Below are 13,814 nucleotides of genomic sequence, written 5' to 3'. Positions count from 1 at the left end.
GATATTATTAGACTGATAAACAAAGTCATATGTAGTGTGAACTATGCATTTTGTTTTAACAAGTTCGTTTATCAGAATGGAGTAAGAATCCAACGGAAATGTGCACTGACTGATGATTTGACAAGTCTCAGCTAAACAGGAACAAGCGTCTGTTGCATCCTTCCTTCGACATGCAGCGAAGTCCAGAGGAATGATGACGTTACCCAGTTAGCTATCCGAGGAATAGTAGTTGGATTATTGATTAGAAAAATATACTTTTGGTAGCCTCGTGTGAAACGATGAATTCGCTGCTGTCAAAACCACAAGGGAACGGACTCCTTTACGCTGGATTTAACCAGGATCACGGTGAGAAGTAAATCTGTCATGTGTTTTTTGCCCCAAAAGGAATACGGATAGCGTCGCGGATGCTAAGCTAACACTGCTAATTCACTGAAAATAGTCGACGTTTGGTGTAACCGAACGCGACTAATTTTCCTACATTGGAAATATCGAATACCACAGCAGTTTTCCATGCTACTTGCAGAACTTTTTACAGAAACATCGACCGTTTTGTTGTTGTTAGCCACCGCTAGTCTTTGCTAGCTTACGTTGTTATTGTTTCAATCGATTGTCAAACATTTAACTTAATCATATATGTTGAGTTCTCGAATTGGAGTGTCATCTAATAACATCACAATTGAATTGATGTAATCTAACCACCATCATTTTTTTGGAGTTGCTTGGAACGATCACCTTGGACGAGCGTTCCGTTATCATCAAATTTGAATATACTGGTCTGTTATTCACTATCATTGATTACATTTAGTCGTTACAAATCAATACTGTACTCTGGCAATTTAACACATTGCGCACTAGAGTGACACCCACAACTGGATGTTCTATTACTAAAATGTGTTTTGGGTCTCCTGTAATTACAGTAATCTTTTAATGTAGGTAATATATGTACCAAATGTGTTTTTTAAATATATGTTCGCGGTTCAATAAGTTCGTCATTCTGGTAATTATAGTAGTTGCGTGTCACCAAATCATATTATCTCATGTACTGTCATGGTGGAATGTGCACGTCGACGACAAGCTAAATGTTGAAAGCAAACACGCAGCTGTAGCATCCATTGACGAAAGGAGATTGACTCACATCTCCTGTTCCACATAAATCTGCTTCAATTCCAAGCCGCAACAGTTCCACATACGCATCGGCGCTCTGCGCTGACGCTCCTTTCTTCTTATCGCGGGTTCCTCAAGCCATGCATCCATCCAGCCACAGACTGTCCAACAGCACGGACCTTTCCGCTAAACAAAGCGGGGCTGTTAAGATGCTGCCAATTACAGGCGCAAAAAAGCACAATGGCCCCTTTGGTGTCCCTTTGGTGTCCAGCGATGGCAGTCGAATGGCTCCGACATTCCTCCCATTCAAAAACAGTGCTGGCATATTCATGCTGCCGAAAAGGCGCAACCGCTCAGCACAGTCTCCTCCTTGATGAGTGTCGTGGTCAAAAATGCTGAAAAACAATCTGTATCCGTTCCACACGATGCACAACAACACAAAGTGACAAAAGAAAACACAAAAGAAGACAAAAACAACCAAAAAAAGCAAGGCTCATGAGAGCACTTGCTGAGGCTGCCTACTCGGGCGCCATCTTGGACTTCTTTTGGCTTAACTATTAATGTATCAAATGTCATCTTTGATTTCTAATTCTTGTCAAAAATGTGCCTGTGCAGGATGCTTTGCATGTGGAATGGAGAATGGATTTCGGGTATACAACACAGATCCTCTTAAAGAGAAGGAGAAACAAGGTAAAAATCCTGCACGATGCATTTATGTGGTTTGGCACATAATCAATAGGGACGTAAAAGCGGAATTGTCCCCTCAGGTTAGGCTGAATATATTACTCAGTAGCTTGACCCTTTCCAAAGTCAGTTATGCTGTGGGCAAGAAGCTTTTTTTAAACTGCGAACATAGGCTTTTGTGTGAGTGATATAATTATTCATCTGTGCTTTTCGTAGCCAAAGGCAAATGAATAAGCAGGACTGATCAAAAGGAAAACAGTTGTTTTTATGTCAAATCATTTCTTGACACTTCTTTAGAATTCTTGGAGGGGGGAGTCGGCCATGTTGAGATGCTTTTCCGGTGCAACTATCTTGCGCTTGTGGGTGGAGGAAAAAAACCCAAATACCCCACGAATAAAGGTATACTTTTGAAAGCAGGAACAGGAGCTTCTAATTTCATAAGATGTGGCCTATGATTATGTTTTTAATTTTTGATTGTTGACTATAGTCATGATTTGGGATGACCTGAAGAAGAAAACAGTCATTGAGATTGAGTTCTCCACGGAAGTCAAAGCTGTCAAACTTCGGCGTGACAGGTACTACCTCCCGCTCCCATTAAGATATATATTTTTCCTAAAATTGTCTTTACCTAATCTTTGTTTGCCATGTGTGGTCAGAATCGTGGTGGTTTTGGACTCCATGATTAAAGTGTTTACCTTCACCCACAACCCACATCAGCTGCACGTGTTTGAGACTTGTTACAACCCCAAAGGTAAAACCCCCTCATTCCGTTTTTTTCCTTTTATTTTGAACCATAATTAACCGAATTGTTATTTCTTCAGGTTTGTGTGTGCTGTGTCCAAATAGCAACAACTCCCTTCTTGCCTTCCCCGGCACTCACTCTGGCCATGTTCAGATTGTGGACCTAGCAAATACAGAGAAGCCCCCAGTGGACATCCCTGCCCACGAGGGGGCGCTATGTTGCATCACACTGAACCTACAAGGGACCCGAATAGCAACCGCATCAGAGAAAGTGAGCTAACAATTCAAAATGGCCCAGTTATTTCCTTTTAATCATGGCTATTTAAAAATGTGCGTTGTTTATCCACAGGGGACACTGATAAGAATTTTTGACACGTCGGCTGGTCAGCTGGTACAGGAGCTGAGGCGAGGATCTCAAGCGGCTAATATTTACTGGTAAGAGTACTACGAGACAGACAAATATGTAAACAAACATTTCAGTGGTCTTATACGCGCTTTTTTGTTTTGTTTTGGTAGTATAAATTTCAACCAGGATGCATCCCTCATTTGCGTATCAAGCGACCACGGCACGGTGCACATTTTCGCGGCAGAAGACGCCAAGAGGAATCGGCAATCGAGGTTTGTCTGTTCGTCAAGCTAACAACGCTAACGTATGATTTAGCAAGTTTATTTAGACACACGCTAATATTGTTGCGCTTGACTTTTGTTTGTCATTCTACAGCTTGGCCTCTGCCAGCTTTCTTCCCAAATATTTTAGCTCCATGTGGAGTTTTTCCAGGTTTCAGTTGCCCTCGAGCTCTCCGTGTTTGTGTGCCTTCGGAACGGAGCCTAACGCCGTCATAGGTAAGAGTCATTGCGCACCTGCCGTGCTGGTTTTTGTCAGAAAAGGCACATTTGTGTTAAAGTTATAAATGTATATTTGCTAAGATGCTCATTGGTGGACATTAACTCATTCACTGCCAGATGTGCAAAAATATGTCCACTCCAGTGCCAGGGTTTTTGTCATTGTCACTCAAATTCCAGGACCCGCAGAATATTGAATTTTAAGACTATATCAACATTAAATTCTGCATAAGAAACCTTACACTCTCTTCTTTCACCAAAAAAAAGTTAATTCCTAAGTTATATGGCTCTGGAGTTATCTGATCTTGAAATACGGGTGGCTTTCCAAAATACAATGCAATACACACATATTGGTTTATACAGCATTTTAACAACAGCTGAAACTGGATCAAAGATGGCAAAAAGGGAAATGTGGCTACCTTTCCAACATCTCCTGTATTTTGATTTTCTACTTCTTTATTTTCTTTCCTCCTTTCCTTTCATAACTTTGCTGCTGTGTTTCTTCCGAGTAGAGTGAACGCTGGCACGAACGGCTGCCGCTGCTCACCCGCACAAAAAAAAATAAAATCCAGTGACTGTAAAGTGTCCTTGAGAGTTTTGAAAGGCGCTTAGAAATTAGATGTATTATTATTATTATTATTGTTATTGTTGTCATTATTGTATTATTATTAAAAGAAAAAACGTTTTCCAGAGGCCATGGCCAGCGCTTTATCGGCACCCAAGCATGAAACAAACAAAACCCAAACAAATTGGGCAATGGCGCTCTACGTCATATTTTCAATTACCGAATAAATTCGGGAATGGCAGTGAATGAGTTTAACTCATCTTAAATGAAATTCTGCGCACCCCCGGCATTGTTTTAAGTGTCTCTGACCAGGTACAAATAAAGTTTCACATTTGACATGCAGCTCTACTTTCTACCCCGCCCCTTGTCCCTCACAGCTATTTGTGCTGATGGCAGTTACTACAAGTTCCTGTACAACCAGAAAGGGGAGTGTTCCAGAGATGTCTACGCCCAGTTCCTGGAGATGACAGATGACAAAATATGACATTTTCAATGCCCCCTGAAAGAGGGCATAATTACAAAAAGCCTACTTTTTGGTGTTTTTTTTTTCACTCATTTTCCAGAATGGATCAGAGGCTCCTGTGCCGCAGTTGCTCTTGAATGACTTTACTGAAGGAGCGTCAACGGAGGGAAAAAAAAGACCCAAGTCGTCTATGGATTATCAGGGCGGTGTTAATGCCCGAAAGCAAGAGAGGATAAAAAAATAAGGAAGTCCTTTTTACAATGTCTTCCGATGACTTTCCAGAATGTTTTTTTTTTCGAAGGCATTGATAATTTCAACATTTTTTTGTGTCAACTCACACCGCCTGAGCTTAATTCAAGGGAGTGCCTCAGAGTTGAGTGGGAACACGCTAACAGCTTGTCGTGTATCACATGACGATATGAGCACGTCACTGCAGGTGTGCGTGTGTTTTCCAAGCACACGTCACAACCATGCATACATTTTTTGGGGTGTGGGGGAGGATCAATTTTGCATTCTTCACACTTTTCCAGACTGAATATTAATTGTGCATAATCAAGTCAAATCATTTGCCTCAAGCTTCTTTTTTAAACACATTGTGCAATATGTATTTTCTTATTTAGCTGGTATACAACATATTTTGCTAACGCCGAGGTATAATTTTATGAGTAAATCTAGCCAAGTGTTATGTATTTTTTCTGTTTAAAAAAAAAGCAAATCTTACATTTTCTTTGCAATATTTTTTTTTTGATGCAACACAACTCATTTGAACATGTTATTCTGATTAATAATGTGTTTGTCGATTATGATTTAAGCAGCAAAAATCACCAGTTTTTTTTATCAATCGCAAGTGGCGGCCATGTTACTACGGTACTTGCTGTCAACTCAAAATGACGTCACAGATGCTCAAGGCTCATCTTGCAAGACCAATCTAAAAAAATGTCAGTGATTGAACAGTATTGTAACAAACATGATTTATTTTGTTGACATCAATTTAAGACTGAAGAGTCAATAATGCAAATACAATTCACTCGGAATCAATCCTGAATATTAAGTATTTTGAATATGTTCCCATGAGGTACATAACAGCATGTTTACCATTTCACCCGTGTTCACCAGATTGTATATTTGCACTTTTTTCCTCCTGTTCATCACTGAACATTTAAAGGATGGCACGTAAAAACAAGACAAATGATAACTATAACAATACTTTTGATTGTAAACCAAACCGCATTCACACTTGGGAATTAAAAATAGCAGCTTTTCTATTTGGAAGTCTGGCGTCCTCTTGCTTTTGCTGTGTGATTTATTAGGCTGTAAATCTGACACTTTTTTATATCTTGGAGTCTCACGGTTGTATTGGTCAGTTCGTACGGTAAATTCAGTAATAGTATTGCCTGTATGCACAGAAAAAATAAATAAATAGTGACGGTATAGACTGATCAAATGTAATTGGGCTCATGAACACGGTATGTTTAAACCAGGATAAGGCACATAGAGTGACGAGCTTTCTTATACTTCTGCTTGAATTGCCGTTAATATATCAGTGTGTTTTTACACATAATTTACGGAAAAGGGGTTGAAACAATGTATAAATCCCCTACATCAAGCGCGCATGCCGAGTCTTCCACCTTTCCATTCATCTGCGTGTCAGTCTGCAGTGCAACCTACCGCGCACTACCTCTACTATTTTTATTATGGTTGCAATTGGTAAACAATACAGCAATTCCGACACAGCCTAGATTTTCATTGGTCCAAGAATACGTCAGTCCCTTTACTTCCGCCCGTTTGTCTCCTTTTGATTGGACGCTGGGCTCCATTTTTCCCTTAGCTTGGCGGCGGTGTGTCGGAGCCGCCGTAACCCCGGTCCTGCACGTTCCTTGCTATCTGAACCTTGTAAAATTGGGCCAGTTCTTTCCCCCGTAAAGTCAAGCAACCGTATAATTTTACTGCATCTACCTGGACGTTTTTGTCCCAAACACTAGTCCAAATACCCACTAGATACCTCATAAAATGGCGGTGGTAAGCGGTATGTCGGGGTCGGCAATAGCCCGGCTGGAGGGCCGAGAATTCGAGTATTTGATGAAGAAAAGGTCGGTGACCATTGGCCGGAACTCCTCGCAGGGCTCCGTGGACGTCAGTATGGGGCACTCCAGCTTTATTTCCAGGCGGCACCTTGAGATTTTCAAGGCGGGCGAAGATGGTGCCGGCACGGGAGAATTCTACCTCAGATGCCTTGGGAAAAATGGGGTTTTTGTGGATGGGGTATTCCAGAGAAGAGGGGCTCCACCTTTGCAGCTTCCACGAATGTAAGATGATTGAATTTACGCGCTTTAACATGCAACGTGTCGTGCGTTTTGTTGTCCTGTGTTATTGTTTTGTTGTGCGGCAGCGGTGTTGCACGTGCTGTGTCAAGGAACGCTCAGCGTTTGTATTGCGATAACGTCACTACAAACCACCATGCCATATACGCAAGTGGCATTATGTTTCTACTTGCAACACATCAAATAATTGAGGGAGCCTCTTTCATTTAATCATTTGAATAGTTTTTACCATTGTCTTAATCGGTGTCGGTATTTTAACCAAAAACGCATCTCTCGGATATATTAGCACACTTATAGAGTCACCTCGTTTTGTTTAGTGCACAAATTGAGCTAACAGTGTCTTATTTTCATGTGCATTGTTTATTTATTGTTTGCATATTTGAAGAGTATAGTGTCAGATTATTCATCTATCCTCGAACCAAAGTGAAGCAGTTACTAGGCCAAGATTGGTCCGTAAATGTGTTTAAAGTAGGTCAATTTTGTAAAGGGTACCACCCAAGCTACATGCTAGCAACAAGAGCATGGTCCTAAGATACATCGCGTGTTGCCAAAACATTCACTTGTGACAGTGTGTAAACGAACAAAATGGCGATTCAGTTTCGCCTTATTATTGAAGCTAACCATATTTTACTTGTTATATTGTTCGTTCATAAACTGGGCCGGTGTTTAGTTAAATCCTGATTGTTGTTGCAGTTAATTTGATTTGACGGTCAAACTTTGCTCCATGTTTCCAGTCAGTGTGCTAAACAGGCTCTACAGCCCCAAACATTCAGTAGCCTGTGCAAACTAAAACATTGGAGTAGCTCAGTTGCATAGGTAAAAAGTAACCCAGTTAAAAATAAATCAGGAAGATATTGCATAGTCATCTTCATTCATCTCGTGAAAAAAATACCTTTTTTGTGTGCATTTGTTTTTCCAGATGTTGCTTCCGATTCCCAAGCACATGTATAAAAATTACATTCACCGCACTTTTAAGCGAAAAAAAAGACCAGAAAAATATGCCAGACTCATCCATCAAGTCGGTACAACCTCAAATTTCTCCACTGACCATCAACATTCCGGACAATATTGCCCATCTTATGAGCCCGCTGCCTTCACCCACAGGCACCTTAAGGTCAGTCAAAGTAGTGATTTCATTGCTTTAGTCACTTAATTGCTGTAAACAGAAAATACAAGTTTTTTTTTTTGCATTTCACAGTGCTGCAAACTCCTGCCCATCAAGTCCAAGGGGGGCCGGACTATCGAGTTATCGGAGTGGCCGTGTTCTGGCCTCAGACCTTATAGCAGATAACTCCCAATCAGACGACAAGGAAGCGTCAGGTGAAGACAGCCCAAAGGTGAGTAGTATTGGTCGTAGTAACTAATGGTGGATGCACGATTCCACTGCAAATGAGATTTCTATTTTGTACAATGGCGTCTGTAAAACTCAGCAGTCCTTTAATGTGCTCACAATGTCTTTGGTTACTCATTGAAGTCTAAAAATTGCCTCACGCTTTTTTTCAGTGTAGACTTTGGAACTCGATTGAACCTTTGTGTGTGCGCGTGTGTGTGGAAAAAAATGGTTGTTTTTAGTTCTCCTTTTTAATTTTTCCCTCACATCTCATTATTCTCCGCAGGATGACTCGAAACCACCGTATTCCTACGCCCAACTGATCGTCCAAGCCATTACAATGGCCACAGATAAACAACTGACACTGAATGGAATCTACACCCACATAACAAAGAATTACCCTTACTACAGAACAGCTGATAAAGGATGGCAGGTTAGTGTCACAACAAATCACAATACTGCAGGGTTGACATATTTACCGTAATTTCCGGACTAAAGAGCGCACCGGATTTATAAACTTCACCCAGTACATTTTTAAAGGAAAAACCATTTTGCACACACAGTACATCAACCACACCTGTTTATAAAGAAAATGTTTTGGATTTAATTGGATTAACCTTTATTAGTGTTGGGCTCATTATGTATAAAAAAATGCCCTAACAATTCGTCTCGCAGTGGAGAAATGTACATTACTGTAAATCCGCTTCAATTCCAAGCAGCGACCGTTCCTCATACGGATTGCAAAGTTTTAATAATATATCTAACAGTGCCTGTTACGCGGCAGCAACACAACAAGCCTTACGGTAGTAAAAAAAAAAAAAAAAAAAAAAACATGGCAGTAAAAGTGAGACACAGCAGTAACACAGCAGCTACACGTTAGCACTCGCTAACAGGTCTGGGTACAAAAACATAGCTAGTCACTGAGACATGGAAGAAATACATTAGCACTCGCTAACAGGTGTGGTTACGAAAACAGCAAGTCGCTGACAGCCATTCGCATTTTCCTCCTGCATAAAATGCACAAATATAGTCCAGAAATGACGGTCATGAAACTTTCATATGATATTCCTTCTATTTATGTATGCAGAACTCAATCCGCCATAACCTGTCCCTAAACCGATACTTCATCAAAGTAGCACGCTCTCAAGAAGAACCCGGTAAAGGTTCCTTCTGGAGGATCGACCCTGCTTCAGAAGGCAAACTCATCGAACAAGCCTTCAGGAAACGTAGGCCAAGAGGGGTGCCTTGCTTCCGGACCCCCGTCGGGCCCCTCTCTTCAAGGTACGACTTTAACCCGGGATGATAAATAACACCAGATTGCTCAATCGCGTTTATTCCCAGAAACATATTTAATAATAATAATTGATTTCTTCTTTTTCAGGAGCGCTCCCGCTTCTCCTAATCACACCGGGGTGCTGTCGGCCCACTCCAGCGGCGTGCAGACCCCAGATAGCCTCTCCAGAGAAGGGTCCCCGGTTCCTATGGAACCGGAGCCACCAGCCCCCACAACAACTGCCACCGTTCAACCGAAACTTGCTGTTATCCAAGAAGCTCGTTTTGCGCAGAACTCAACCGGTAAAAAAAAATAAACAATTGAAATTGCATAACTTAAATGCGATGTATTACAATACTATTAGCTATCTAATAGCTAGTTAGATGGCTATCTGTTAGCTAGCTAGCTGGCTGGCTATCTATTAGCTATCTTGTGGCTGGATAACTAGTTGGCTGGCTATCTGTTAGCTAGCTAGCTGGCTATGTAGTGGCTAGCTAGCTAGTTCTCTGGCTATCTATTAGCTATCTGTTAGCTGGCTAGCTAGCTGACTCTATTAGCTATCTATTAGCTAGATAGCTAGTTAGCTGGCTATCTATTGGCTATTTATTAGCTAGCTAACTAGTTTTTTTTTTTTTTTTTGAGTTAGTCCGGGTCGAGTGAACGCTGGCGCATGTGGCTGCCGCTGCTCACCCACAGAAAAACTGATCCAGTGACTGAAAAGTGATCTTGAGAGTTTTGAAAGGCACTTACAAATGAAATGTATTCTTATTCTTCTTATTATTATTATAATACAATACATATTGGTTTATATAGCACTATACAGCGCTTAATATGGACAGCAATCATATGCAGGAAATAAAAGAGTCACAAAGATAGTAAAGCACCAGGGAATGAAACCAAGATGAAGTCAGAATCATGCTGAGTCAAATTATTATCATTATTATTAGAGTTAGCATTATTATTATTAGCATTATTTTTATTAGTATTTTCCAATTCATATCACGGCATTCATATTTTGTCTCCACCACCAGGTGCCTCGCTCACGAACCAACCCGTATTGATCGCCATGCAACGTCCGATGCCTCAGACGACCATGAAGCCTGTGACCTACGCCGTGGCGACGCCGGCCATCGTGACGACGACGGTTAGCCCGGCGCCCGTCATGCAAGCGGTGCACGTGGTCCATCAGATCCCCATGACAACCGTCTCCGTGCAGCCCAAGCCAGATTCTCAGGAGAACGGAGGGGGCGAGCATCAAGAGATTAAAGGTTTGCCCGCTTGGAAGCGTATCATTACGAGGACGACGAGGCTGACGGCGCCGTTGTTGTCGTCATTTTTTTAGTAAAAGTGGTACCGATCGCATCCATCACAAACTCGTCCATCGGCGGCGTCGGCCGCATCATCCAGAGCGCTCAGGTGGCTCCCCTGACGACGGCAACCATCATGCAACAGGCTCCGCTCGGTCAGCATCAGCTGCCCATAAAGGCCATCACGCAAAATGGCACACACCTAGTCCCCATCAGTACGGCTGGCACAGGTGAGCCTCCCCCACCCGTATGCAACTCCTCTTTACCCCCACCCCAAATTTGGTATTACCAATAAAGTGATACCTCGTCTTACGAACGCTTTAGCTAACAAACGTTTCGCATTACAAACGTTAAATTCGCGAGAATATAATCTTAGCATACAAACTATTTTTCGGGAAACAAACAGAGCGCCACAACGAGTGATGTGTCGTTCGGGAACGAGCCGGTTCCTGGAGCTCCTGAAATGGCAGCCGGCTTGAAACAAAAAAACGGAGAAAATGGATAGAAAACAGTGACATTTGGACTCGTTTCAACTTTTTTGATAGTTCAAAGGCAAAGTGCAGACTGAAAGGTTAAAATATCCCATCAATCAGGCACCACACATAACCCACACAAGCCATCTGTACAATTTGAAGAGAACATACAAGTAAAGGAACCAGCTATTCATGAAGTTTCTAGTGTGTCTGCCTGCATCTGTTGCTGTTGCAATATCACAACTTCCACAATGTACCTTGAGATCCTTTATGCAAAAAGCTATCCATTCCATCAAGCCATCAACGACCATCACTGTGACTGTAAAGTGCCCTTGAGAGTTTTGAAAGGCGCTTATAAATGAAATGTATTATTATTATCACAAAGGTAAATAAAACGACTTTATTATATAGTACAGTGTATTTCTTTAATTACAATACCATGGCACATTTATTATACATAAAATAAGGTATATTGTGTGTAGTTTTTAAGGCTTATTTAGTTGAAAATTATGTTTTTATGGAGACCTGGGAACGGATTATTCTCATTTTTATGGTTTCCTATGGGAAATTAATGTTTGGAATACACACTTTTCACCTTACACTTTCTAGGAACCAATTAATTTCGTAAGCCAAGGTATCACTGTCCAATTCCCCTTTGAAATCATAAAACGGTCCATAATGGCCTTCTCCTGTCGCACTTCCCCTTCCTCCGATGCAGCCGTGGCAAACCCTCTCCACCTTCTCGCCACCCACGCTTCAGCCTCTGCGTCCCTTCCTACCAAGAGGCAGAACGGCGAGCTTCAGGAGCCGCCCGCATCCAAGAGGGTGAAAACGCAGGAGGGCGACGCGGGCGAGGCAAACGGCAACAATGGCTCCGTCGCTACTGATAGCGCCGGAGAAACGGAGGTTCGTCAAACGGTGGGCAACCAGTAGCGACCTCCCCACGCCCGCCCTCCTTTCTTGATGCATCCTGAGCCCTGCCGTCACCCACATTTAGCCTCATGCCGTGCTCCTCTTCACCTTTTTACCGGTCATCGCCTACGGCAAGGTGCCAAAAAGAGAAAACAATACTCAAAGTGAACGTTCCAGTCTTGTTTCCCCCTCCCACTATTGAAGCACAGGGGAGCCAGACTCCCAAATTCCAGCTGACTTTTTGGGACCGAAATATGCCAACAACCTCGCCCGATGGTTCCATTCTAAGCACTTTTGAAGTGTTTGGAGCAAGCCGTCATGCAAGCCAAGCCAAGAGCATCCGCCAGGGGGAAGCGCCCACGGTGACGTGTTGGACGTTCCCATTTTTCGGCAGCTAGCCTCCCTTGATGAGTATAGATCCATATGCAGTATTCCATTGTGCAAAAAGGTGTCTTTGGAGTTTTTCGTTTCTCCCGAGAAACCAAGTGATGATAGAAAAAAAACAACCTAGAAGTGGGGTCTTGATGAACATTTAAACTCTCACCTGATATTTAGAATTATTATTTTTTTTTGTATGTGAACGTTGTTCAGTGAAATGAATGTAGTCTTTATTTCTCTTTTTTTAACACTATCTAATAGAGTGGATCCCCCGATTGCTCGTTCTTGCAAATGACATTTTTTTTTCGCCACCACTGTACACGGACAAACTTTTTTCACATTTTACAAATGTCCAATAAGATAATAAAAAAAAAAAAACACACACCCGTATATCCCCATGCGTATTTGACCATATGCTTCATTGAGCTTGCATGTTAACAGATTTAGAGATATAATGTACCGATTTATCTAAATATGGAACTGAAGACAATTTAGACTGAATCTCTGCTTCTTGATTCTGCCCAGTGCTGCACTTACGCCTCTTAGTTGTGTATATCATTTGTTTCTATTTTTATCAATTGCGCTCATTTTTTTTTTCCACTTTCCCCAAGTGTGTACCTTTTTTGTGTTGAGGTTGTGGCAGTCTCTTTATCAACGCTATTATTCTGTTAACCTGACGTGTCGAATCATATTGTATTCTCTGTTACACAAGGAAAGTGATAGGTGTGTGTTCTGCTTCAGTGGGTACATGATTTTTTTATATATATATAAACAAATATATATATATATATATGAATTTATTTAAAACCTTGCCTCTTAGTTTGTATTTCTTCCAGTAAAAATCTCTGCTTGGCCATTCTGCAGTCATACTATTTTTTTTCTTGATAATTGTCAGGTTAAACTCGCAGGATACATTCCATGTGGTTTGAGGATTTTACAGGAAGGTCGTCTGCGTCATCCACCGCAGCATTTATAAAGCTGCTTAATTTACAATTTTATAGTGCATATGTTGACACACATTGTTTCCCCCGCTTATTTTTAAAAAAAAAAATCTTATTTTTACCATGCTTAAGCAGTCGTGTGACCATGGCGTGAGCATTATGACCTTTTCCATAAATATAGAAAATTGTAGGCTTCCGTATTAAAAAAAAACTCATCTTCTTTCATCAGAAAATTAGAGTGAATTCCAAAGTTATATGGTTCTGGGGTTAGCTGAGCTTGAAATGGGGGTAGTTGTACAATAGACAATACATACATATTGATTTATATAGCGCTTTAACAACAGCTGAAGGTGTAACACAGCGCTAAGATGGACAAAAGGGAAATGCTGCCTCCTCATGGAAGGGAAAAAACATTTCCAGAGGTCTGACCAGCACTAAACCGAAATCCGAGCAAATTTGGGAATGGCGCTTCACGTCAC

At 41.5% G+C, this 13,814-nt stretch overlaps 2 protein-coding genes across 2 annotated transcripts; both read left to right on the top strand.

Moving 5' to 3' along the window:
- The first annotated feature begins 165 nt into the window (after positions 1-165).
- On the top strand, positions 166-5,806 carry wdr45b (WD repeat domain 45B). Its single transcript, XM_089015370.1, has 10 exons — positions 166-345; positions 1,720-1,794; positions 2,086-2,187; positions 2,276-2,363; positions 2,445-2,539; positions 2,610-2,800; positions 2,879-2,964; positions 3,046-3,147; positions 3,251-3,372; positions 4,315-5,806. Exons 1-10 carry the CDS (start codon positions 279-281, stop codon positions 4,419-4,421), a joined length of 1,035 nt encoding a protein of 344 aa, XP_088871496.1. The 5' UTR covers positions 166-278; the 3' UTR covers positions 4,422-5,806.
- Positions 5,807-6,246: 440 nt separating this feature from the next.
- Positions 6,247-13,201, top strand: LOC148887245 (forkhead box protein K2-like). Its single transcript, XM_089015324.1, has 9 exons — positions 6,247-6,706; positions 7,641-7,835; positions 7,920-8,058; positions 8,338-8,484; positions 9,139-9,332; positions 9,433-9,626; positions 10,356-10,592; positions 10,667-10,861; positions 11,823-13,201. Exons 1-9 carry the CDS (start codon positions 6,411-6,413, stop codon positions 12,035-12,037), a joined length of 1,812 nt encoding a protein of 603 aa, XP_088871450.1. The 5' UTR covers positions 6,247-6,410; the 3' UTR covers positions 12,038-13,201.
- The last annotated feature ends 613 nt before the right edge of the window (positions 13,202-13,814 follow it).

Source organism: Hippocampus bargibanti, linkage group LG15 (assembly GCF_051943395.1).
Source record: "Hippocampus bargibanti isolate YZ-2025 linkage group LG15, ASM5194339v1, whole genome shotgun sequence".
NCBI classification, from domain to species: domain Eukaryota; kingdom Metazoa; phylum Chordata; class Actinopteri; order Syngnathiformes; family Syngnathidae; genus Hippocampus; species Hippocampus bargibanti.
This window is presented reverse-complemented; position numbering and strand designations above follow the sequence as displayed.